Source organism: Lynx rufus, unplaced genomic scaffold (genome assembly GCF_022079265.1).
Source record: "Lynx rufus isolate CCGP_SWC_20201006 ecotype Redwood Valley unplaced genomic scaffold, mLynRuf1.p SCAF_7, whole genome shotgun sequence".
Lineage (NCBI taxonomy): Eukaryota > Metazoa > Chordata > Mammalia > Carnivora > Felidae > Lynx > Lynx rufus.
The window spans coordinates 36,800,153-36,827,290 of record NW_025814889.1 but is presented as its reverse complement, the minus strand read 5'-3'; the positions used below and the strand labels follow the sequence as shown (position 1 = coordinate 36,827,290).

General features: G+C 40.2%; 2 protein-coding genes across 15 annotated transcripts in view; one reads left to right on the top strand and one right to left on the bottom strand.

Annotated features, from left to right (window-relative positions):
* WNK1 (WNK lysine deficient protein kinase 1) overlaps positions 1 to 17,241 on the top strand; it is a 163,271-nt gene extending 146,030 nt beyond the window's left edge. For all 7 annotated transcript variants that reach the window (XM_047065532.1, XM_047065526.1, XM_047065527.1 and 4 more), the window contains 6 exons: positions 2,517 to 2,590; positions 3,910 to 4,565; positions 5,481 to 5,683; positions 7,146 to 7,340; positions 13,546 to 13,733; positions 14,240 to 17,241. In XM_047065532.1, the coding sequence (XP_046921488.1) occupies positions 2,517 to 2,590; positions 3,910 to 4,565; positions 5,481 to 5,683; positions 7,146 to 7,340; positions 13,546 to 13,733; positions 14,240 to 14,557 (1,634 nt within the window). In that variant the 3' untranslated portion in view covers positions 14,558 to 17,241. The remainder of the gene's footprint in view (positions 1 to 2,516; positions 2,591 to 3,909; positions 4,566 to 5,480; positions 5,684 to 7,145; positions 7,341 to 13,545; positions 13,734 to 14,239) is intronic.
* Positions 16,807 to 27,138, bottom strand: part of RAD52 (RAD52 homolog, DNA repair protein) — a 34,785-nt gene continuing 24,453 nt past the window's right edge. For 7 of the 8 annotated variants that reach the window (XM_047065537.1, XM_047065539.1, XM_047065533.1 and 4 more), the window contains 5 exons: positions 20,932 to 21,128; positions 20,649 to 20,788; positions 19,929 to 20,009; positions 19,114 to 19,329; positions 16,807 to 18,499 (listed from right to left, as the gene is read on the bottom strand). In XM_047065537.1, coding sequence (XP_046921493.1) covers positions 18,438 to 18,499; positions 19,114 to 19,329; positions 19,929 to 20,009; positions 20,649 to 20,788; positions 20,932 to 21,128 — 696 coding nt within the window. In that variant the 3' untranslated portion in view covers positions 16,807 to 18,437. The remainder of the gene's footprint in view (positions 18,500 to 19,113; positions 19,330 to 19,928; positions 20,010 to 20,648; positions 20,789 to 20,931; positions 21,129 to 27,138) is intronic. The other variant, XM_047065538.1, reaches the window with a different exon arrangement.

Here is a 27,138-nt window from a genome sequence, read left to right as displayed (position 1 = left end):
AATCTTTTCTTTCTTCCTTAAATTCTGAATTTCACTTAAAACCTCTCTAAATTATCTTCAAGGCAATTATATTCTGAATTCACTCTCATTTTAAAAGAAGTGACTTGAAAATCAATGGAAGGGCACCTGGGTGGCTTAGTTGGTTAGTGTCTGATTTCGGCTCAGGTCATGATCTCACAGTTCATGAGTTCAAGCTCCGCATCGGGCTCTCTGCTTTCATTGAAAAGCCCATTTTGGATCCTCTTGTCTCTCTCTGTCTCTGTCCTTCCCCCGCTCATGTGCATGCCCTCCCCACCCACCAAAAAATAAATAAACATTAAAAAAAAAATCATTGGAACAGACTAGAGAAGTTTAGAAATGGACAAACTATAAAGAAGAAATATGAAAAAGGTGGGCTTTTAAATCAGTGAGAAAATGCTAGGATATTTCAATAAATGCTTTGTGACAACTGGACAACCATCTGGAAGAAAGCTTAGATGCCAGCCTTGACCAACATAAATTCCAAATGGGTCAAAGATGAAAAATGATAATGTAAAATAGTGCTGTAACAAAACATACAAGAAATCTTTTTCTTTTCTTTTTTTTTTTTTTTTAACTGTCTGAAGTAGGATCAACAAACTTTCTGTAAAAGGCCAGAAAGTTGTACATTTCAGGCTTTGCTGGCCATATAGTCTCTGTCACAATTACTCGAATCTCCTATTGTAACCCAAAAACAGCATAGGCCATACGTGAATGAATGAGTTTGGCTCTGTAGTCTAATAAAATTTATTTACAGAAACAAGCTGTGGGCTGAATTTGGTCCATGATCATAGTTTGCTGATCCCTGATACAGAAGCAATAATAGATTCCAAACTTTCTGCATGGAAAAAAAAGCCATGATGTCCAAAGATAAATGAAAAACTGGGCAGTGGTGGGTATTCATATCACAGAAAAGACTAGTAAGTGATAGCATTTCTGAACCTCTCATTGGTAAACTTAGAAGTTTAATAGCCACCAGTGACTTAACACAACCTCTTTAGAGATCGATTTAGTAATGTCTCTCCAAGTTTTAAATGGGTATGATTCAGCACATCCATTCTTAGGTATTCCACAGATTCATAAGAAAATACTTGGTAGAACACTTATAATAGCAAGAAGTTCTGAAAAACTTAAATGTCCATCCACAGAAGCCTGTTTAAAATATGGTACTTTAGGGGCGCCTGGGTGGCGCAGTCGGTTAAGCGTCCGACTTCAGCCAGGTCACGATCTCGCGGTCCGTGAGTTCGAGCCCCGCGTCAGGCTCTGGGCTGATGGCTCGGAGCCTGGAGCCTGTTTCCGATTCTGTGTCTCCCTCTCTCTCTGCCCCTCCCCCGTTCATGCTCTGTCTCTCTCTGTCCCAAAAATAAATAAACGTTGAAAAAAAAAAATTTAAAAAAATAAAATAAAATATGGTACTTTGTATACATATAGCATACATACAGACAGACATAAAACACTGCAGCCAGGGGCGCCTGGGTGGCGCAGTCGGTTAAGCGTCTGACTTCAGCCAGGTCACGATCTTCCGGTCCGTGAGTTCGAGCCCCGCGTCAGGCTCTGGGCTGATGGCTCGGAGCCTGGAGCCTGTTTCCGATTCTGTGTCTCCCTCTCTCTCTGCCCCTCCCCCGTTCATGCTCTGTCTCTCTCTGTCCCAAAAATAAATAAACGTTGAAAAAAAAAAAAAAATTAAAAAAAAAAAAAAAAACACTGCAGCCATTAAAAAGAATGAGAAATCAATATGGAATGCTAAGATACATTGTAAAAATATCAAAATCAGTGTTGTATAAAATTGAGCTTACTAGTTGTATAAAATAAAGAAAATGCTTGTATATGTCTATATTATCTCTAGGAAAAAAACCTCAAGTGGTTGTCCTTAGAAAGGATGACCTAGGTGGCTTGAAAGTTGTTCAAAACTATTTATCAGTGATTCTGACACCTTGTACTTCCTGTTCTAAGATTTTTGCCTAAGTGTTGTATAAACCAAGTTGTCATAGATGATTTTCATTTTAAAAATGCGTCTTTGATATCCTAAGTAAAATCTCATAATTCTCTTCATTTATTTTTATCTTTGAGTTAAAGAATGAGTAATTGAATTCTTACTACCCATTAACCTTAGTTTTTATAGTATCTCTTATGTTGTAGTTAAGCCTTGAAGCTGCTTTGCTTATATGTAACTTTTATTCCTGCAAACAATAACATATCATCTGTACATGTGTACAAGGAAAAGTAGAGGACTAATGATAAATTTTCAGACTTTGACAGTATTTCACAAACAGTATCTTTCAGACTAAAGGTATCTAGTAAGGAGAGTAAATAATAACTATTTTCCTTTTTGGACAAAGCCCAAGGAGAAAAGAAGGTAAAGAAATTTTCCTTGCCTCAGACCATTTTTCTCACCTCATAGGTACTTTTATTTTGCTGTATTTCTGACCAAAAGGAAAAGAAGCTAACTAAAACGAGATGCTAACTTAAGTTTTTTCTCCTCCATGTACTTGTTTCAGTTTCTCAAATCACAGAAGGTCCTGTCCTAGGAACTAGTTCAGGAACTGGTGTTTTTAAGATGGGACGATTCCAGGTAAGACCATTACTTTCCCTTGCCTTGATTTCCTCTTTGGGGTGAATAGGTATATAATAAAATTGTTACTTACCTTTGGGACACAATTGCCAATTTGATGATATATATCTTTTTTATAGTTCTTTATCATTTTACCCTCTTAAAAATAATACATGTTTAAAAAAAAAAAAAACCTTCTGGGGCACCTGGCTGGCTCAGCCAGAAGAGCATGTGACTCTTGATCTTGGGGTCATGAATGTGAGCCCCACATTGGATGTAGAGATTGCTAGAAATAAACAAATATGTAAACTTTAAAAAATAATAATAATACATGCCAATTAAAGGAATGCAGAATACTTAGTACAGTAGAGAAACAGTATACTGTCTACCCCATCTTCCTACCTACCTCCTCCACCCAGGATTACTTTTTAGGGTGTGTTTCCCCTCATTCCTTTTTCTATGTACATGTGTGTACAATTGACCCTGCTTTTCTGAATGAGATTTTATAGCTTTTTTTCCCAATCTAGTAGTTGGTTCACCTAACCCATTCTCCTATTATTAGTCATTAGGTTGTTTCAGATTTTTCTATCGTAATAAGTAATGTAACAGGAAACATTTTCTATGTTTAGGACAATTTTTTAGGATTAATTTCTGAAATGAAAATACTGAGTCAACATCAAGTGATACATCGTTTTCTTTTCCCAGGTGGTCCAACTAGTGATTTATTTTTTTATTTTTTACTACTTTCACAACTGCTTTCCAGTTATTCTCATGGTAGCACTGGGAGTTGGGGATAGCAGTTGATATTTTTCTCATTTGTAAACTGAGGTTCTGAGAGTTTGTACTGGGCTGAGTTTATAATACATGGACAAATTAGAACAAGGATCTGGATCCTCCTTTTGGTCCCATTTAGTTATGTTGATTCTTGAAGCTTAGCTGGCATTTAACATTCATTGTCTTTAATCTTTGTAGTTTTCATATTCACAGGCAACCTTCAAGATTCCATTCCCTGTTATTTATATTTCCACAAAGACATAAATCTAAGTCTTGTATATAACATGAGATCTGGAGGTAAATTATTAACTTAGTAAGCTTAGCCAGCCACTGAGAATCTGTATCTAATCTGTACATCTCAGTACAGATCTTGTTCTCTATAATAGTATTCCATTTATTTTCACAGTGAAGGTGGAGGGGCTTATGTAAAGAGATACTGACTGGGAAATAAAGTGATTCAATTTTTTATTGAATTTTTTTATTATTTTAATTCAATTTTTTATCATTTTAAAAATTGAATATTGGGGATTTTGTTTTTTAATCTCACTTTTGTCTCTTTCCATCAGGTTTCAGTTGCAATGGATGATGTCCAAAAAGAGGGTAAAAATAAGTCAGAAGATGCAAAGTCTGTTCATTTTGAGTCTAGCACTTCAGAGTCCTCAGTACTATCAAGTAGTAGTCCAGAAAGTACCCTGGTGAAGACAGAGCCTAATGGGATCCGTAGCATCTCATCAGATATGCCAGATAGTGCCCACAAAACTCCTGCCTTGGGAGCAAAGTCAGAAACTGGGCAGCCTACAAAGGTAGGACGCTTCCAGGTGACAACTACAACGAACAAAGTAGGTCGTTTCTCTGTATCAAGAACTGAAGACAAGATTGCTGAGGCAAAGAAAGAGGGACCAATGGCATCTCCTCCTTTTATGGATTTGGAACAAGCTGTTCTCCCTGCTGTGATACCAAAGAAAGAAAAGCCTGAACTGTCAGAGCCTTCACATCTGAATGGGCCATCTTCTGACCTGGAGGCCGCCTTCCTAAGCAGGGATGTGGATGATGGTTCAGGTAGTCCACACTCCCCCCATCAGCTGAGCTCAAAGAGCCTCCCTATCCAGAATCTAAGTCAGAGCCTTAGTAATTCATTCAACTCCTCTTACATGAGTAGTGACAATGAGTCAGATATTGAAGATGAAGATTTAAAATTAGAGCTGCGAAGACTACGAGAAAAGTAAGTGTATTTTCTTCTGTAAAGGAATAATGGCAGAATCGTAGTAAGATCTAGCTCCTGGTGCCTAGTATTCTTTTCACTGCAATATGCTTATATCTCATTTCTTTCAAACAGAGGGTGCTATGCAAAAGCTAGTTTCCTCAATGTAGTTCTCATTAGGTCTTGTATTTATAAGGACCCGTAGCATTTCTACTTCTAGAACTTCTTCAGTACCTTTGTATTATTACTATATTATTGTTTTTCTTTTTTTTTTTTTTTTTAATTTTTTTTTTTAATTTTTTTTCAACGTTTTATTTATTTTTGGGACAGAGAGAGACAGAGCATGAACGGGGGAGGGGCAGAGAGAGAGGGAGACACAGAATCGGAAACAGGCTCCAGGCTCTGAGCCATCAGCCCAGAGCCTGACGCGGGGCTCGAACTCACGGACCGCGAGATCGTGACCTGGCTGAAGTCGGACGCTTAACCGACTGCGCCACCCAGGCGCCCCTATTGTTTTTCTTAATAACACTTTTTATCATTATTAACCTAATTTAATAGTCTACCAAATGAATCTAGTAATGGATGTAGATTATGTGGCAAGTTTTATAGATCATATTTGACACACTGGTCCAGAGTAGCAAATTCAGTACTCCTGTGTATGCCTCAAAAATCAGGAAATCTTTTCTCCTAACATATCATCAACTACTTGTTGGTTAGGAGCTTATTGGAATTTGGCTTGGATAATGGAGGCCAAACAATATGAAGTAACAAACTAGAATCTCAAGGTAATAGAAGAAATTACGTTAAGTACACTGAGGGGGGAAAGATTCATGAGTAAGTAAATACTTGAATAGAGTTTAAAGAATATGTTGTTAAATCTCATTTGAACAAAAGTGATTATAATGTTTTTGATTCATGTTTGGTTATCTTTCACAGACATCTTAAAGAGATTCAAGACCTGCAGAGTCGCCAGAAGCATGAAATTGAATCTTTATATACCAAACTGGGCAAGGTTCCCCCTGCTGTCATTATTCCCCCAGCTGCCCCTCTTGCAGGGAGAAGAAGGCGACCCACTAAAAGCAAAGGCAGCAAATCTAGTCGCAGCAGTTCCTTGGGGAATAAAAGCCCCCAGCTTTCAGGTAAAAAGCCATGGGCCAGGTCAGCCTTGGCTGTCCCATCTTTTGTTTCTGTCTCCTGACTCTATATGTGACCTATTGAGCCATTTGTTGTTTTTGTTAAATTTCAAAGGAGTTTGACTTTCCTAATATTCTTGCTTCCTTGACTTTTCCACTCCTTATATTTATAGTACCTCTATTTGTTGAGTCTATGGAAGGGTGAGTACTATGGCTTATTCCATTGTAACCCATATTACTAACTACCTCCATTACCCAAGCCACTTACAGTTGTTCTTAAGGATAAAACACTTAGCATTGCCTGGTTACTCATATAATTCACATTACACCAAACTCATAGGCAATTGGAAGAAAATACTTTTAGTAAAAGTTCAGGTAAAAGAAAAAAACTTTTAGTAAAAGTTCAGGTAGGTTTTTCCTTTCAGTGAATGAATTATCCATAATTGCAGCTGGGATGAATGTAAATTTCATTTAGATGTTTGGATATGTCTTAGGTGGTAATTTTCCTGATTAAAGTTTTTATTTCATTTATGTATATTGAAATAAAGAACTTGCTCGTGGCTGTAATAAAAAATAATTCATAATCTCTTGTAATGAACTACAGTTTGTCTATTTTAATGGTGATAGAATTCTTACCCTTTGGTGAAATTATGAGAATGTTAACAGATAATTGGTTGTAAAGTGAAAGACTGAAATAAATTTATACCTCATAGTTGTTCTCCAGGTCTAATATAAATGTGTTGGAAAGCAGTTGCAAACTTCTTAGCAGCTTTCCATTCTCTGGAAGCTTTCAGAAACCCAAACCATTTCTCTAGTACATCAGAACCCATTCATTAGTAGAAATGTGATTATAAAGGATATCAGCTAATTTAGATCCTAATCCCAATTTTGACATACTTTTTGAGTGGCCTGCTAGTCTGCCAATTAGTAGGGAACAGAGAAATTGGTCAATTTCAAGACAGTTGACTAGGGAATAAAAGCCACCTGCCACAAATCATTTTAAATATGTATTACTCTGTAGTCATCTGCATTATTTTTGACACCACTTTTGTACTTGACCTGACACATACTTAGAAGGAAAACTAAGCAGAGACTGCCCACCAAACCTATTTGTATCCTGCACCAATTCAGTGTTACAGGTTTTTAAAAGCAGTGATGGAATTGTAAAATGGAATTCTCCCATATCCACTGCGTGTTCTACTCAGCTGAGACTTGGGAACCATCTAGGTTATCTAAACTAAAAGTCTTTCGGAATAGTTACTCCAGCCCTATTGCCTATTGATTCTCATGTCATTTCTCACTTCCCCTCCCATTAGTGAGGCCTTTTGTTCTTTCATCACTTATAGCTTTTGACCTATTATTAGTCACTTAGTGGGACACATTGAAGAATAAGAATATAAGAATAGTGCCTGTTAAGTTTATTGGGAAAGCTGGACATGTTTCCTCATGCCACTTTATCTTTTGGCAGGTAACCTGTCTGGTCAGAGTGCCACTTCAGTTTTGCACCCCCAGCAGACCCTCCACCCTCCTGGCAACATCCCAGAGACTGGGCAGAATCAGTTGTTACAGCCCCTTAAGCCATCTCCCTCCAGTGACAACCTCTATTCAGCCTTCACCAGTGATGGTGCCATTTCAGTACCAAGCCTTTCTGCTCCAGGTCAAGGTAAGCAATCAAAGCAATCAACATGTTCTAAAAACATGAAAATGGAGATACTGCCATATCCGCAACAAAAGCCTGATGAGCATCCTATTAAGGTCAGTTGGAAGACCGCTGACCAGAACACAGCCTGTGTATTAAAACACTTTCGGATCTTGAGCTGGAAAGGGAAGTTGAGTAATGATTATATTAGGTGAATTCATTGCTCCTATCAGATGAAATAGGTTTTTTCAAAGGATTACAGCAAAAGGTTGTATTGTGACTTACATGAGGACTTAACCAAATTAATGACTCATTTGGGATTTGCAACATACGCTTTAATACTAGACTGAGATTTCCTGGACCAAAATTAAGGAGTTTTAGCAGTTTCTGAAAGCTAATGCATTTGCCTAGCCAGTGTAGACTTTTTTAACTTGTAAGTATGGGAGTAGCATTCTAAGATAAATAGCCCTACAATTCAATTTGTTACCTGTAATCTACTTCCTAAATAGAGTTTTATTTATTAATGATCATTTAAAACCTTCCTGTAGCAGAACGCTGCTAGTAACGATAGAACGAGAATTGGAAGAACTTAGGTGTCTGGGTGGAAAAGAATAAGAGGAGAGTTAGGTAACTTGCTTAGGTGCTTTTGCCACAATATCACAGATAGTAAAGGTAGATCATCATTGGACTAGGTAAATGTGCTTGCTTGCCAGGAGCACAGACCAGCTAGCATTATTATTCACACTGGGAAAAGCTTCAACATTTTGCAAAGTAAGGGAATTGAGACCTAATATTTCCTGTCCTACCTATCTGACATTTCCCTAGAAGCTTGTTCTTCTGTGTGCCATCTTAGCGCATTTCACCACTCCAGCCTCAAGTTTCTAACATCTTGTAGTTGTGTTCTGTCTCTTCTCTCTCTGTTCTTCCCTGTTTTTCCCCTCTCACAGGCTGTGCGAAGTTTAACTGTGCATCTGAGCAGGTGACATTCAAACCTGGTGGCAGGAGGACCCGATTTCTGAGTACGCCCTGCTTGGCTCTTTGTGTGTAACACCTTTACTCCTTCCTCGTCCTTGTTTTTCTGCTGCTTGGATCTGATGTTTCATGCAGTCCATTTTCATTTGTCTCTTTGTATATCATCTACTCAGTGGCTTGGCTGAACTATTACCCTCAGAAGTTTGGGTCTCTATATTAATTATGATAAAAGATGTAGAAATAAGAACAGGTTTCTATAAACTTCAAAATAACTTTCTGGTAGAATTGCTTCTTTATAGATCCATGACAGAGTAGAAAAGGTGGTAATGCTGTATAGACTGCAGGGTCATTTGGGATAAAGACTGAAGTCCATAGTCCTACTCACTTCCACCCCTTGCTTTGGCATTAGAAGTGACAGAAAGCATCTTGACCACTAATGTACTTAGATCCTGGCAGCAAGGGAAAATTACACCCTATTTTTTTATTCTTTTTCGGAGTAGGTTGAAATCTTTTTTTTCTTCTCAATTAAGCCTGGCCATCTGTCCATTGAAATGATGCTAGAATCTCTTCATTGGATCCTTTCACCACCCTTACCTTCTAACTCCCTAAAATTGATAGTTCAAAAAGGGTTTCAGTGTAGTTATTCTGATCAAGCATTTATTCTCAAGAACCAGAGCCCAGGGCCTGCCAGTGAAAATGGTCTCTTTAACATGATTGCTAGGATTTCTTAGCTTTCTTAAAAGCAAGGCACAATAGTAAATCACCCAATTTCCCAGCCCATCTTCCCCAAATATGAAATAAAGATGATGCCTCTCTCGTAGGGCTGTTGTACAAAAAAATAAGATCATGTGCACAAACACTGGTAGCTCTTGGGAAGCACACATCATTTTCTTCTAATTAGCCAGTGCCTACCTGAAACATAGTAGGTAGTCAATAAATGTATATTGGAATAAAAATTTTAAAAACAAAAATCAGGCTCAAGTAGAAAACCTTTGTTAGAGTTTGGTTAAAGATCTTCACTGCTGAGGCCTCAAACTTCTGATGTGGTTACTGAAGTGCTTTTTAAATGCATGTGCTAAGGACATCACTGTTTCTGAGGTTCAGAGGTCCTTGGGCCTCATGTATCAGTATCCAGGACTATTGAACAAAGAAGGAGGTGGAAGACATTATCCAGTTTGGTAGTTTTCCAAAGCATGTGTGATGTTTGGTTAGACCAGGCTGGACCAAGCATGTTAGCACCTTGACACTTAAATAAGCATATGTCCAGCTGGCAAGATGAGATGACATTAATAGGAGGAGACAAGTGTTTCAAAGTAGGTTGCTGTATGCTATACAGCCTGAAACGTCGAAGAGGGAAGAAAGAGAACCAAGGCTTTTTTGTGAAGAACAATGTGAGTGATACATTTCAGATTAATTAATTAAATAAATTCTCACCACACTCTTAAAGGTAGGTGGTAGCACACTATTGTTCAGATGAAAGTGGTTAGAAATATTAAATCTTACCACTTCCTTTTGGGTCTAAAACGAGAGGCCCTACATCTGTTGAAGGCACACAAGTATACATCATGTAAGCCTTGGTAAACAAATTACGAAAGGCAGATTTAAAGCAAATAGGGAAAGGAAAACAGGCATTTATTTACCAGGTGTGGGGTCTTTTTAGTTTGGGATGCGTTATTCTGTGCTCTCAAAATAGATTATGGTTTGGAAGCACGGCTTGGCTTAACGCTTTATTTATGTTCAAAAGTTGCTTGTTTTCCACATACTTTTAAAAATTTTTCTGGAGGGGACGGGGTTAGTATGTATGTCTAGGATTTGGAAATATATTAGCCGATTTAAAAGGATTCAAACCTGTAACAATGGTACTGTGAAGTCTACTGTGGTAGAATTGTTTAATGCATTTTATCGAGTGCTTTTTAACAACCCAGCAGGAGAAACAGAAAGTGGGACGGGGTCAGTGGAAAGACTGCTTGGGTATTTGAAATTCAAGCAGTAAGACCTGAGAGACTGGAGTTCTTCCCCCAGGTTCCCCCAGAACCTTAGTGCAGAGCATTACTTGTAGATACAAAGACTGGTGGAAGCTCAGCCGTCAGCCAGGTGCCACTGGCCATCAGATAACCACGTGAAGGCTGACAGCTAGCAAGCTGCGTCCCATAGAACTGTACCCATAGCAGGGACTCCCAGGTCCCACCAACCTGTCTCTCTTTCTGCTTTCTCTTGCTGGCACTTTGTGTGCTGTTTGGAGATTCTAAATATTTTACACTGATGTTTCTTTGTCTTTAACACGTTGCTCTCTCTTTGTGCTTCAGGGAAGATGGTGAAAAAAGTCTGTCCTTGCAACCAGCTCTGTAGTAATTATCTTTTCTTTCTGTTATTTTTGGTCCTTGATTGCAAAGCCTGTTATCCATGAGTTCTTGGAACCCTGAAGCTTCACAACACCCTCATTTCCCAACTTCCATCTGTCTAGTTCTGCACCCTGTTCTAATATATTTTTTAACATGCTTAATTGCTGACCTCTGGCTATCCTTACAGATTAAGAAATTACCTCCTAGTCAATGCTCTCACATGATGACCCTCTGTGATCCTGGCTTTGTGACAATTATGGATTGATGATGCCCATGATAGAGAGAGAGAGATCAGGGATGCCTGGCTCTTTGGGGAGAGCCCTTTAGTTAGCAGATATGTGCCAGCTGCTGTTCTCCCACTGGAAAATCAGCACTGGTCAAAACATAGAAAAGTCCGCATCCTCATATCACAGCAGGAGGCGTCTGCTAGATTGGGGAGGAGAAAAGCACTACTTTGTAGAGTCTGGCTTCTTAGGCTGATGGCTTCTCATTAACGTGCATGCAATTCAACTACCCAATCGGCCACCTAGACAGTCAGAAAACTCTGTATTTGGGGTACTGGGCAATAAGCTGTGACTCATAGTAGGTTATCGTTCATGGGATCTGGTGGTGGGACATGGGGGAAATGTATTATGGCAGGAGAAAAAAATGGATTTGGGGTGGTAAAATATATACTACTTCCTAGAGCTTTGCAGCAAAACTGAGAAAGGTCTAGAGGCTACTCAGTGTACTCTCTGGAAGGCAAGCAGCATCCTCAAAAATATGTGTATTATAAGTGTTTTTAAACCATTTCCTACTAAAGTGGACTAAATGCACTATCCATGCTTCTAGCTTTTGTAGTCAACTTTTCCCAGGCATTAATTTCTGGTCAGAGAAGGATGTGTTTGTTTCCTTCTTTAATGGGAAAGCCTGTTTTCAGAAGCCAGAATAAGGTTAACTGTATGGCCAACCTCCTCATAGTATAAACCCCACCTTCATAATCCAGTACTGTGTAAGACAGATGAAAATGAAGAATGATATTTGGTTGTAAAGGAGCCTCACAGCATCAGAGACGACTAGCATGAGACTAGAGAGGTGTGACCCCGGCATGAGCTGTTTGTGAATAAGCAGTGTTCACCTCTACTGAGCTTCTCATATTTGGCTTGTGACAGTTCTTCTCACTTGTGATTGTTTCTGGTTTTCATTTTGATTGTCTCACTCATCATCAAGCTCACCAAGCAGTTATTGTTCAAACAGGAAAATAGCCCTCATGCATGTGATACGCTTGCTTTCTGGATTCTATTACTGTCACGACTGCCACCCTCATTGCTTGTGCTTCCCACTCTGTGCTTCCCCACCACGGTCTCTCTTGCTTTTCAAGGAAAGCTGTTTGTTTCCTGTGCTTTTATCCTTTTCCACTTGGGTTTCCTGTCCCACAGGAGAACTTACTCTGCCCTTTATGCTGTATGTGCAGTAGCTATCCCCTTGTGGCTCCAGTGGGCCCTCAGAAGTGAGCTAATACACACACTGCAGTAATCCATGTCTTGCCTTGGTGGTAAGAAGCATGTGACCTTCCTCACTCTGCAGCTTCACCTCAGAATTAGCTGTTCCTCTAATACAGACGTGCTTGTGTGTGCCATTCCCAGGGCAATGGGGTATAAACTTGAGACCAGCAGTGGATTATAAAGGGCTTTTAAATGGCAGAGTTGCTTCGGGCATGCTGCTGTGCTCTGGTGCTGCTTCGACCTGGAAAGCAGGAAAACGTATGCATTTATTTAGCCCCCAGCATTATTTGGATACCTTAAGGCCTAGTGGCTCACAACTTACCTTAGTAGCTTTTATTTATTCTGCAGCAAATGTGAATTCTGGTAAGAAAGTGGGGGGTGAGGGAAAAAAAACAAGATTATGACTTTTCTTTCCCTCTTCCCTAAAACTTGCCTCTTCGAATAATCTTCAGTGTGCCCTCCAGCAGAGCCGAAATCAGGCAGGACACAGACTCCTTCTTCCTTTCTCATCAAACCATAGAAATAGAATTCCTTCATCATAACCTCAAAGCTTCCTCCTTCCCTTTGCACTCCTTCCTCAGCTGAATGTTCCTGTTGCTTCCACATACAAGTGCTTGCTTGCTCTCCTGGGAAAGGGGGGAACGGGTGAGAATCCACAAACCAATTGAACCAATTGAGACTGAGGTCGTCTTCAGGAAAACCATGTGTTCCTGGAGTTGAAAGATTCAGGCACACCACAGAGAACCTTCTTCATGACTAATCTTGGTTCTTAACTCATAGGCAACTGGGAGAGGTTGAAGCCTTCATTCCTCCCGAGTTTGTTTACAAATTTGTGTGTACGGGTCCAGGTGAAAAAGGTTTTTTGAACCGAGCATGCTGTCTCTTTTATCACCTCTTTCTGTTAAAGAATGGCTAAAGACTGTGGCACAGTATCCACATGGTGTGGGAAGCCCATCTTTTCCTGGGCCAAGCATCTACCTTTGCTTTCCTTTAACTCCTACTTTAACCCTGCCTCAGTGCTCGAGAAATCCTCTTTTGCCCTGCATTCTGCAGCATTCTAGAGCCTCACTGACCATACCACACCTCCCTCATCAGCGTGATGCTGGGAATAGAGTACTGAAACTTACTTTCCGTACTCTAGATGCCATGGGAATGGGCAGAAAGGGGTCCCTCCCCTTTGTGCCTACCACCATCTTGAGTTTTTTAGCCTCATCTGCAACTCCTGAAGAGAACCTGTTTTCATTACCCTCTTACGCCAAAACATTTGGCTAAACAAGACCTTGGAACCTTCCCGTCTTGCATGGCTTCCCAACTCATCCTCTCCCCATTCAGTGGCTTGCCATTCATCATCCTGTGAAGTTTTCCCTCTTCCTGAAGCCAAAACCCAACCTCCTTTTAATGGTTGTATTCTGTTGCTTCTTTTAATCCTAGGGACCAGCAGCACAAATACTGTCGGGGGAACAGTGAACAGCCAAGCCGCCCAAGCTCAGCCTCCTGCCATGACGTCCAGCAGGAAGGGCACATTCACAGATGATCTGCACAAGTTGGTAGACAATTGGGCCCGAGATGCCATGAATCTTTCAGGCAGGAGAGGAAGCAAAGGACACATGAATTATGAGGCAAGTCTTCTTCCCTTCTTGCCATTTTCCTAATCTGTCAAGAGTATCACTTAGCACACATCTGAATTCAGACAGGATATCAAGTACCCAGGTTAGTGCTTAACATTTCATGCCACAGCCTTCTGTAGTAGCTCATGACTTTTAACCCCTTTAGAAACAAACAGAAATCACCCGGTTGCCCTTTTATTTTTCTTCCCTGAATTTCTAGCTCCCTGTTTGTCAACTAAAGTTTTTTCTCCCCCTTTCTTTCGAAGCCTTGAACTACATACGCATATGTACACAAGCACATGACTCTGCCCACTTCCAATCAGAATAGTTATTCTACCCTAACATGTTAAGTATAAAAAGCCGATAATTATTATGGAAGGTTTGGTGCGAGTTTTGGTTTCGCTATACCCTGTAAGATTAGACCAGCCCCAGTCCTAGAATTATATTTCAGTACTACCCATTTCACACCCATGGGTTACACCCACACCGGACTTTACATGTAGTTGTTTTGTTTTCAGGGCCCTGGAATGGCAAGGAAGTTCTCCGCACCTGGTCAGCTGTGCATCTCCATGACCTCAAACCTGGGTGGTTCTGCCCCCATCTCTGCTGCATCAGCTACCTCTCTAGGTCACTTCACCAAGTCCATGTGCCCCCCACAGCAGTACGGTTTTCCAGCTCCCCCCTTTGGCACTCAGTGGAGTGGGACAGGTGGCCCAACACCACAGCCACTTGGCCAGTTCCAACCTGTGGGAACTGCCTCCTTACAGAATTTCAACATCAGCAATTTGCAGAAATCCATCAGCAACCCCCCAGGTTCCAACTTGCGGACCACTTAGACCTAGAGACATTAACCGAGTAGATTTGGGGGCAGGAGATGGAATGCTGAGGGGTGGGCGGGAGGGGGGAATGGGAAAGTAGCCTATATACTAACTACTAGTGCTGCATTTAACTGGTTATTTCTTGCCAGAAAGGAATGTTTTTAATACCGCTTAGAGCCCTCAGAATTGAGAATCTCCCTCCCCCTTCACCATTTATTGGAGTGGAACAAGAGGGAAAGAGCAGCTTTCTTGTGATGGGGCGGTTTCAAACTATGCTTTCCTGTTCTCTACACCCAATAGCAAGGGCTAGGAAAGAGAATCATTTATCAGAAAGCCACAAGAGAGCTCAGTCAGTGGAAAAACCAAACCCCATCTGGATTTTCAAGTGGGTGGAGCTCTTAATGTTGGTACCCACCCCAAATCCCTTATTCCCTCAAGAATCCAAACCACAACACAAAAAAACAAACAAAAAACCTATTGGGCTCTCTCCTACCCTGTTCCCCCCTCCCTTTTTTTTTTTTTTTCTTTCTTTGTTTCTTCTTTTGTTTCTTTCTTTCTTTTTGCTCTTTAGAACCCAGTGAAAAACACCAGGGGACTGAGGTTTCAACCCTTTCTTATGATAGGTCATTAGTGCTTTTAAGCAAATGATATTAGCAGCTTTGACTGCAGCATTAGCAATTAGGAAAAAAAATTAAGTTCCCTGCGGACATGTAACTTTGCCATCAGTTTTGATGTGGAAACACTGTGATATATAAATGTTGTTGGACAACAGTAGTTTTAAGAGTAAAATACGAAAGGTTTAAAAAGTTGAAAAAAAGCAAGCTCTGTCCTTTACTTATTGAGACACTTTAGCTTTTTCCTTTGTATTTCCATTGTAGTAGATAAATAAATGTGAATGTAAGATTGTATAAATTACTGTACTTGAATACTTCTGTTCTCCCAGTATTGCTTGCTGGATATCTTAGTGCCTTGGACTTCTACTGCTTCTGCCATTAGCACCAACTTCTCATCAGACCCCAAATCAGCAGAGGGCGTATGGAAGGATAATAGGTCCATGTGACCCCAGCAGAGGATTATGCCAAAGGGAAACTGAAAGAGTATTTTTTTTTTCTTTTAAGTCATTCAATTTTGTCTAGAGCAGGCGTAAGATGAGCAGGGTGAGAAGTTAAGTTGACATCAGTGGTTGAAAGCAGAAAGTTCTGTTTCAGGAACAGTGAGGAGGGGTTTCGTAACAAAATTGGACAATTTAAAAGATTAAGGGTGGTGTGTGATAAATGAAGAAAAAGGAAGACTAAGAATGGGAGAACAAACTCGTTATGAAGATATGTGATGCCTGGCCTGTGGGTGCCATAAGCCTTACTTGAGCCAGGCTGGAACAGACAAGACCTAGTAGAAATGGCTGAATATAAAGGGAGTGGGGGCTAGTTTTTAAGTTGGGAAACTGGTAGTGAAGAGTCACAGATGGAGAAAGTTGCTCTAAGAAAAACTGTATGGATTGCTTTCCTCTTGTTGCAAATGTCTCCTGCATTTCCCAGCTTGGGGTACTGTATTTTGTGGAAAGTGGACCCACATCTGAATTAAGCATTGTAAGAAAGAGTGCTTATTCCTACTCATTTCCTATGTGATGTCCAGATGGTTGCAGAATCCTAAGTCTGTTGTGCCACCTCTTTTTCTAGAATTGCAACTGATATTCTCACATTTTCATATAAACAAATACTCCCCTTAAGTAATAACTGCAACCAATCAGTATTATTTAGTGCTATGCCTAGTTGTAATGGGCAGTTCTGTTATTTTCAGAGCTTTCAGGAAATACTCCTAATTGGCTATGTTTAGATCTCTGTTATCTCTGAAGATGGGGAAAGAAGCTAGAACTCTTAATTTAGGGGGTGCTTCTTTTCACTTGAGTTGGGAAATTAACATAGTTCTGATCTCTGACCCACCTCAACTGGCACATCCCAGGAATCCCCATAACAGGAAGAGCCTGGGTGGCTGTCCTGTCCTGCCGTTCCTTCATGGGTCCTGTATTAAGTTAGCCTAGGTCCCAAAGACGCAAATGAGAGCTGAAGGTTTAGGAAAGTAGAAATTAACAGGGGTTCCAAGCCCTACTTCAAAGCTGTTTACTTATTTATTCTCTGCTTAAGATCCTTGGGGAGATGGTAAGAGTAAGAATAGAACAAAGAAGGTGCTGAGTAAATGAGAAACGGACCACCTAAGATGAATGAGACTATACTTTCTACTGGAGGAACGAGGGAACCAAATGCAGCACATTATTTTTTGTTATTTTGGCTTAATTTTGAGATCTCTTCACTTACACACAAAAAGTAAGAACTGGTTTTATTTACTGTTGATTTTTCTTCCCTCCTGTGGATGAAATAACTGAAGCCTAGAGGAATGAACTAGCGCTACTGAACTGTTTAAATTATTTTTGTGTTAATAGTACACTTTGAGTATCTTTTTCCACATTACAAAAATCTTTCTGAATTATAAATGTTTTCCTTACATTATTTAACAATGTACACTGTTTAGAAAAACAAATAAACTAAATTCAAACCTTGGGGGTTTCTCAGCAGCCGTTAATTGTACATTTTGCACTAACTCTGGGTGTTGCGCTTCTTGTAAGATTGCGCTTTGTGCTTCAGTTTGTTACCTTTGTAGACTTATTTAATGAAACCATTCAAATAAACCAAACTTGCTTTTGTTGAGCTGTGGGCTTTCATTTCCAGCAAATTCCTTTTTCATGATCTCATTAGCTCACTTTTGAGTTGTGTACAATTTATATAACTAGATTCCTAACTCCAGGACCTCTTTAGCAGTCCTGAACTAAACTAAGATTATGCTTCAGAGAAAGGTTTTTTCTGACGAAAGTGGTAAGGGTGTCAAAATCAAAAGATGAACATATGACCAAATCCATGTGACGAGGTAGTAAGGTAAAAGGAAAATCAGGGTAAGCTACATCATCTTCCGAAGGAACAGAAACGGCTGCCTTCCTGTACTTCAGGAATTCCCTGCCTCGGGTTCATAGCTTCCCACAGATGGGTGTTTGATGCAAAAATTTATAAAAGCCACAGCGTGAAGATCAGATAAAAGGCACAGCCCAAGGTACTGTTTTACTTAAAAAGTAAACCTGCAAACTCATTATTTGGGGGGAAGAATTATGAAACATCTGAAACTATACGAAAAAAATTTTTTGAGATACAAAGCCACCTTCACATGTGAAATGCAAAAATATAAACACCTACTTACATTTTTTGTTAAAAAGAATTTATTTTGCTTTCTTAAAATGCCTTTTCTTTGGTCCTAGATCATTCCCTTGATAAGGAAAAAAACCACAGGACAGTGACTTCATAAACCTATAAAGGAGAGATTATCATAGATGAAGATGGCAGGCTGGATTGATGCAAAGTAGCGAAACCCCACTCTAGTCTTTGTTCTTAGGATACACAGTGTGGTGTGGACAGCAATAAATGTGGAGACCTAAAGTTCAAAGAAGACAGACATTAACAATAACTTGATATAGGTGGTGGTTAAAGTCCGTGCTTCGTAGTATGGCTTATATTGCTTGAAGGCAGGTAGCCACTGATGACTCCTGAAATGCCTCTACTTACTAATGTAAGAGCTTAGGAATAAATAGAGAAGAGCCTCAAGAGCCAGAGAGGTGTTTAGTCGTAGAGCCTCCCCACTGCAGTGTGTGACAAGCTTTTTAAAAGGGCTTTCTGACTGCTCTGCTCTATCTGCAGTAGGCTCCAACACTCATCCTCAGGTAAAGTTCAGAATGAAGCAAGGTAAATCCTTGGAAATAAAGCTCATTCCCTAGGAATGATGAACAATTTCATGACCAAAAAGTAGTTTTCGGAAGTCCCTTTTGTGACAAAGTCCAATGATGTGACCGGAGCCTCAGTTAAGATGGATCCAGTTTCCTTTTCTTCAAGTCTTGGTTCTTGTCATAGAAATCACAGTTTACTATGGAAGAAAAAAAATCACTTAAATAGGACTGCCATGATTTTAAAATAAGAAACTGACAGCTAAAATTTGAAAGGCCAGTGGGGCAGCTGGGTGGCTCAGTTGAGCATCCAGCTATGGCTCAGGTCATGATCTCATGCTTCGTGAGTTTGCGCTCGCTGCTGTCAGTATAGAACCTGCTTCAAATCCTCTGCCTCACCGCCAACACCCCCCCTTGCTCCTCCCCCATTCATTTGTGCACGCGTGGTCTCTCTCAAAAATAAACATTAAACCTAAAAGATGAATAAAAATTGTTATGAGGGTAGATCTTTGTGTTATCTCTAGATCAAGTTGCAATACCAAACATGATGGGCCTACTTTAATAGATAAAGTTCTTCAGTCATGCTTAAGCTTCCTACTACTATCAAGGGTTATAAGGAGTTACACCTGAAGTCAGGGCCCCCAGAGGAAAAGTTCTGGCGTATAAGCCAGTTATCTTTCATTTTCTTACACTGATATTCCTCTGGCATAATATTATACAACTTCTTAAAATGGAATTCATCATTCTTTCTTTAAAATGCAAAGAATTAACCCAAGTTCTCCCTTCAATTTTTGTTGCTGAACACTCTCGCTACCTGTTATCTCTTGGTTACTGTTGTGAGTTTGGAGTTGCCCGGGTCCAGATTTTGCTTGTGGATCCTGGTGACAGAGGTCCTGTGGGGTCCTATTCCAGGTCACCACCTGGTGTTTCAGGACTGGTGTGGCAGGGGTCTGGAGTGGTTCTGGCCTAGACAAGGGCTTCACATCACTGTCCTCTGCATCTGGATCCATATCCCACATTCCAAGACTGTCTGCAAGGACAGAGATCGTGGGAAAACGCAGCATCAACAAAGAAGTGTTCTCACAAAGCACTGGGAAAAAGTCATAAGAAATTCCATGTCGTGAGTGGACTATGACAGCTTTTGGAACTTCTCTCTCCCTGTCCACTAAAAGTATGCCAGAGTTTCTCTTAGGACCATAGAGGAGCTGAGCATGTGCTGTCAGAACTGCCTGCAGTCCATTACGTGTCCTCTCTTTTTCTAAAACTTTGTGGGGCTATAAGATTAAAATGAGGATTTTTATGTCTCTCTTAAAATGTATTAGTGACTACCAAAAGTGCATTTCGTAGGTTTCATTTAATAAGTACCTATATTGGGGCGCCTGGGTGGCTCAGTCGGTATGCATCAGACTTCGGCTCAGGTCGTGATCTCACGGTTCGTGGGTTCAAGCCCCGCATTGGGCTCTGTGCTGACAGCTCAGAGCCTGGAGCCTGCTTCAGATTCTATGTCTCCCTCTCTCTCTCTGCCCCTCCCTCGCTCACACTCGTCTCTCTCAAAAAAAAAAAAATAAACATTAAAAAATAATAAGTACGTATATTAATACTTAAGTCATTCCTTTAGCTCCTACTGACCTGTGAGGAAGTCTTTCTCCGTGTGTGGTTCAGAAACAGTTATGGGGGTGCTGTGCTTCACAGGAAGTGCTGGCGGTGCTGCTACAGTTCACAGGAGAGCGAGCGAGAGAGGACAAAATCAGAATCACTCAGTTGTTGGAGGGAGCACCTCAGAAGTGCAAAGCTGCCTAGAGTTACGCTGGTTCCTGGCACAGCCAATAGGAGATCCAAGATTCCTGGTCCCATTCCTACCTACATACAGATCTGCATGAGGCTAAAATCACGATTCTCTTTTCTTCTCACTAAATTGGGGAGAAAACAAGGTTCATTTCTCCTAAAGCAACTATCCAGTTGGTCTGGGATAAGCCCTTTGTTTCTACTCTCTGGGAAAGACAATTCTCTTCAAACAATTTTGCCTCATGTTCACAGACGACTCAGAAAAGCTTTCTAATACGGAGATGGCCAAAGTAGCTGAAAGGGGGAAAAAAAAGTTATATACCCTAAAATTTCTAGTTCTAGATTATGTCAAGGCCCCTTTCCTTCCCTGAAGATAGATGAGGGCATCTTTAGAAATGGGGAAATGCATGGCAGGATTTCATACAGTCTTAATTGCTTAGACTCTATCCTGACCTGATGTCCTACTGAGTTCTGGTTTGGACGTTACCGTACATACTGGCAGAGGATCAGGCTAGTCCCTCGGGACACCTCCCCAGGGCCTCCGCTCCCATCCTCCTCACACACCCTGATTCTTCTTTTCCACTGATGGAGCAGATAGTTGCACTTGCTGTTTCTCCATTTGTTCCCGGAACTGCTGCTGCAACTGTTTTTGCCGGAGCTTCCGCTGGTACGTGGCATCGCTCTCCATGGCGGAGGCCAGGCTTCTGCATCAGAAGAGCAATAAGGCGGGGCTGAGTTAACGAAGTAAACTCCTGAGGGAGGACACAGACCAGTCTGCTAGCTCAGGAGGTGAAAATGGAGGTCACGAAGACTGAGAAGAGAAAGAGAGGGAACCGAGGCCTCATACCGGGAGCTGCCGGCCTTGTCTTCCTGTTTCACGAGGTGGGGATCATCTGAGCGGCTTGGTTTGCAAGGGGAGGTCACCTCCTGTGGTTTCGGGGGTCCCAGAGTCACGTTCTGCCGGCAGCTGCTGTATCTTGCTTGTTCCACAGAGGGTTCAAAATCTTGTCTCTTTGCTTTAGTTAAATCCACTTCAAGAGGCAACTAATAAGGGAAGAAAGGAGGTAAATAACTTCTTCCAAGTGTGCTTCCCCTTCCTTTTCCCTGCCTTCAAGGTCTAGATTCCTGGAAAATGGTATTTGACCATCCACTATCCATCGTGCCCTCTAGATCCTGAGAAGCTGAGACAAAGGATCCATACTTCGATCTGTGCTTCAACTAACATTTTTAATTATATGGGAGAAGTAAAACAATTTCATTTTCTACTTTATACCTTTCTGTAGTAATCAAATTTTGGTAAAAAGGAATCTTACTTTATGATTCAAGGCAAATGTTCTATATATCCTAATTTGAATCTTTCGTGGGCAGCTGGATCTGTCTGATGCTGTCTACTTTTTGTCTCTTTTTTGTGGAAATGATCACACATACTCCTTGTGGAGGCCTGTACTTTCTCTGGCCTTTCTTCCAGGACTTCCCCCAAAATACAACTCTCCTCAGTACAACACTCACAGGTTGCTACGGCACAACTAAGTGTCCTTCAAATGACAGGAGGAAGAAGACTTGGAAAGCACTGACGTCTCCCAATTTAGGGTAGTTCCTGCATCTCACCAAATGTGAGAACTAACTGTACTTCATGGCATTTGGCAATATGTTGTACTTCCAGGCCCTGAGCACTATAGAAACCCAGAGCTTTTCACTTGGGAGAACTGTCTCGATTCATATGGATGCTAATTTTAATGAAGATAATCTGAGGGGCACCTGGTGGCTCAGTCAGTTAAGCGAATGACTCTTGATTTCAGCTCAGGTCATGATCTCACGATCGTGAAATTGAGCCCTGCATTGGGCAATGTGCTGTGGAGCCTGCTTAGGATTCTCTCTCTCAAAAAAATAAAATTTGTAATTAATAACCTGAAAATAATTTCATTACATTATGAAATTTCTAATCTACATTGGGAAGTAAATAGTAGATTAAAAATAAATGAGCTTGGGGCACGTGGCTGCCTCAGTAGGTGGAGCATGCAACTCTGGATCTTGGGGTCATGAGTTCGAGCCCCACAATGGGTGTAGAGATCATGTAAAAATAAAAATTTTTAAATAAAATAATAAAATAAAATAGCGTATGCAACACAGATGAACACTGAGGACATTATGCTAAGTGAAATAGGCCAGTCACAAAAGAGCAAATATGTATGATTCCATGTACAGGAGGTACATACTTAGAGTAGTCAAAAAAACGAGGCAGAAGGTAGAATGGCAGCTGCCAGGGGCTACAGGGAAAAGGAAGCAGGAAACTAAAAAGAGAGTTCTAGAAATGGACAGTGGTGACAGCTGTACAACAGAAGGAAGGTTTATAACACCACTCACTACACTTAAAATGGTTAAGATGATAAGTTTTGTTATATATATTTTACTACAAAAAAAAAAAATGAACTTTGAAAAAAGTTTGAAAGACTCACAATGCTAAGTGCTGCCAGAGACCTGAAACAGCTGAAACTATAAACCACGGTGCAGGAGTGTACATTAATACAACCACAATGAACACTGGAAAGATCTAAAACGAAGCATATGCCTATTCTCTGACCCGACCCAATAATTCATTCCCAAGATAAATGGGTGTGTATGCATCAAAAGACATGCAAGAATGCTAACCGCAGCCCTATTCAAAACAACCAAAAACTACTCCAAAACTCCGTCTATTAGACAGAATGGGAAAATGAGCTGTGCTATATTCACACAATAGAAAAGTATACAGCAATGAAAATGCTACATGTGACATGAGTGAATCTCACAAACATGTCAATTGAAAGCCAGACACAAAACAGTTCATACTGTTTGATTCCCCAAGGTGCAAAAAGGCCAACTAACCTATATTGTTAAAAGAGGTTTTCCTTAGTAGTGATGAGGAGGGGAGAGCTTTGCAGTCACTGCAAGGAACACTATTGAGGCTTCTGGGACACTGATAATATTTTGCTTTGATTTCAGATGGTTCTATGGCCATGCTCATCAAGCTGAACATTTATGATATGTGTACTTTTCTACATGTTTATATGTACATGTTAACACTTCAATGGATTTTTATAAAGCACAAACTATACAATTTCATTTATATAAAGTGCAAAAACAAAAAAAAAAACCTACAAGACTGGGGCACCCGACTGGCTTAGTTGGTAGAGCATCCAATCCTTGATCTCAGGGTTGTGACTTTGAGCCCCACATTGGGTGTATATTACAGAAAGAGAGGAAGAAAAGAAAGAAAAGAAAAAGAAATGAAAGGGAAGGGAAGGAAATCTATGAGGCTAACAGACTAGAGAAGTCTGGACAGTAGTTACTTTTCAAAAGAGAAGTCAAGGTAGTGAATGGGAGTGGCAAATGGGGGCTTTGGGGTACTGGTAATGTTTTTTTATCTGGGAGATAAATAGCTGTGTTCACTACTAAATATTCATCAGGCTGTGCCATTATGAATTATACAGTTTTCTGTGTATAATTTGCACTTCATTTTAAAAATTCATTTAAAAACTGGGGCACCTGGGTGACTCAGTCCGTTAAGCCTCCGACTTCGGCTCAGGTCACGATCTCACGGTTCCTGAGTTCAAGCCCCACGTCAGGCTCTGTGCTGACAGCTCAGAGCCTGCAGGCTGCTTTGGATTCTATGTACCCCCCTCTCTCTGCCCCTCCCTTGCCTGTGCTCTGTCTCTCTCTCAAAAATAAATAAACATGAAAAAAAAATTTTTTTTAATTCATTTAAAAACTAAGAGTAAAAAAGAAAGGGAGGATGTTAGCAGAATGGTAGACTCAGAAGCTCCACGGGCCCTTCCCCTAGAGACACTGAGTTACCAAGATACAAACTAGAATACCTTTCTGAGAACCCCGGTGACCAGCTAAGAAGTGACAGGCCTCAAGCCAGCATAAAACCAAGACAAGATTCCAGCAAAAGGGGTAGGAAAACTGGCATTTTGCGTGGCCACTTGTGCCCCGCCCCTGCCCCTACCCAGCAGTGAGTAGCACAACCAGGAAGAAACCTCACGTACTGAGCTCTTCCTCTGGGATGGAAACAAAGGAGTAGACTGTGCATCCAATGTTGTGGCTTGTCTAGAGCTGCCCATGGCATTGCTTTCTGTCTCACCTGACTCAGCACAATGATGAGACCAGCAACAGAGTTTGAAAGCCACTAAAAACAGAGATGAGCACAAGAACAGTTGTGCTACAGTTATGCAGTGAGATGCCAGGAGGAGAAAGAGATCATAAGAGGTTTGAGAGGTCCTAGAACCTCTAGGTGGGCCAACTGGTAAAGTTCTTCCCCTGCACAAAACCAGTACATAAAGACTGGGACTGGTGGTTGTTTTCTTAAATGCCACATCTCAACAAAAGATCATATGGCATTTAAAGAAACAGGGAAATGTGGACCAAACAAAGTAACAAAATAAAACTCCAAAAACAGACTCTAAAAAAAATGCAATCTATAAACTGCCTAACAAAGAATTTAAAATAACTATCATAAATGCTCAATCAGCTAAAAGAGAACATAGCAGCTAATGAAATTAGCAAAATGATGCATGGATGAAATGAGAACATCAACAAAGAAAAACTATTAAATAGCAACTAACAAGTTCCAGAGCTGAAAAATATAGTAACAGCTGAAAAATTCACTGGAGGGATTCTACAGCAAACTCGATCTGACAGAGGAAAGGATCAGCCCACAGGAAGACAGGTCATTTGAAATCATCTCAGAGAAGCAAACCAAAGGAAGAATGCAGAAATATGACCAAGCTTAAGGGGGCCTATAGGACACTTGTCACACTATATATTACAAGAATCTCAGAAGAAGAGAAAGAGAAAGGGGCAGAGAGATTATCTGAAGAAATAATGGGCCCAAAACTTCCAAAATCTGAGGAAAGAATATGTATAAATTCAAGAAGCCCAAAGAGGCTAACTAAACTAAACCCAAAGAGGCTCACACCAAAACACATTATAATCAAACTGCCAAAAGTCAAAGACAACACACTAGTTACAAACTACCAGAAAGAGAAATTAAGAAAACAAACCTATTTACAATTGCATCAAAAAGAATAAAATACTTAGCAATAAATGAACCAAGGAAGTAAAAGACCCATACACTGAAAACTACAAGACGCTAATGAAGGAAACTGAAGAACAAATGGAAAGGTATTTCATGGTATGGATTGGAAGAATTAATATTGTTAAAATGCCTAAACAACCCAAAACAATTACAGATTCGATGTAATACCTATCAAAATGCCAACGGCATTTTCCACAGAAATAGAACAAACAATCCTAACGTTTGTATGGAACCACAAAAGACCCCAAATAACCGAAGCAATATTGAGAACAAAGCTGGAGGCATCATGCTACCTGATTTCAAACTATATTACAAAGCTATAGTAACCAAAACAGTATTTTCATAAAGACACATAGATCAATGGAAAAGAAAGGAGAGCTCAGAAATAAACCCGTGTATATGATCAACAAATTTATGACAAAGATGCCAAGAATGTACAATGTCAAAAGGACAGTCTCTTCAATAAATGGTGTTGGAAAAATGGATAGCCCGTGCAAAGAATGAAACCAGACCACTATCTGACACAATATACAAATATACACAAAATGAAGTACAGACATGAGTGTAAGACCTGAAACCATGAAACTCCTAGAAAAAAACACAGGTGATAAGCTCCTTAACACTGGTTTTGGTGATGACTTTTTGAATGTGACACCAAAGCAGAGCCAACAAAAGAAAAAATAAACAGGCAGGACTACATCAAACTAAAATGCTTTTGTATAGCAACAGAAACTGTCAACATGAAAAGGTTACCTACTGCATGGGTGAAAATATTTGTAAATGATGGAACTGGAGGGTATTATGCTAAGCAAAATAAGTCAGTCAGAGAAAGACAGATACCATATGTTTTCACTCATATGTGGATCTTGAGAAACTTAACAGAAGACCATGGGGGAAGGGAAGGGGGAAAAATGTTACAAACAGAGAGGGAGGGAGGCAAACCATAAGAGACTCTTAATACAGAGAACAAACTGAGGGTTGATGGGGCGTAGGGGAGAGGGGAAAGTGGGTGATGGGCATTGAGGGCACTTGTTGGGATGAGAACTGGGTGTTGTATGGAAGCCAATTTGACAACAAATTATATTTTTTTTAAAAATTTGTAAATGATATAATCAATAAGGAGTTAATATCCAAAATATGTAAAGAACTCAATAGCAACAAAATAAACAATCCAATTAAAAAATGGGAACTGGATCTATATAGACATTTTTCCAAAGACACACAGATGGTCAACAGACACATGGAAAGATACTCAACATCACTCATGATCAGGGAAATGCAAATCAAAACCACAATGAGATATCACCTCACACCTGTCAGAGTGGCTATTATCAAAAAAATAAAAAGCGTTGGCAAGGATGTGGAGAAAGGTGAAACCTTGTGCACTAATGGTGGGAATGAAAACTGGTGCAGCCACTGTGGAAAACAGTATGGAGGTTCCTCAAAAAATTAAAAATAGAACTACCATGTGATTCACCAAGTCCACTTCTGGATATTTATCCAAAGAAAACAAAAACACTAACTCAAAAACATATCTGCTCCCCATGTTCATATGGAAATAACCTAAGTGTCCATCCATGGATGAATGGATAAAGAAAATGTAGTACACATGCAATGGAATATTACTCAGCCATAAAGAAGGAAACTTGCTATTTGCCACAACGTGGATGCACCTCAAGGGCATTATGCTAAGTGGAATGAGTCAGATAGAGAAAGACAAACATTGTATCTCACTTATATGCAGAATCTGCAGGAGAAAAAAAAAGAGCTCATAGGTACAGAGAACAGATTGGTGGTTGCCAGGGATACAGTAGGTAACAGGCAAAATGGGTGAAGGGGGTCAAAAAGTACAAACCTCCAGCTATAAAAATACGTCATGGGAATGTAATGTACAGTATAGTGACTGTAGCTAATAATATTGTATTGTATATCTGAAAGTTGCTAAAAGAGTAAATCTTAAAAGTTATCATAAAAAAA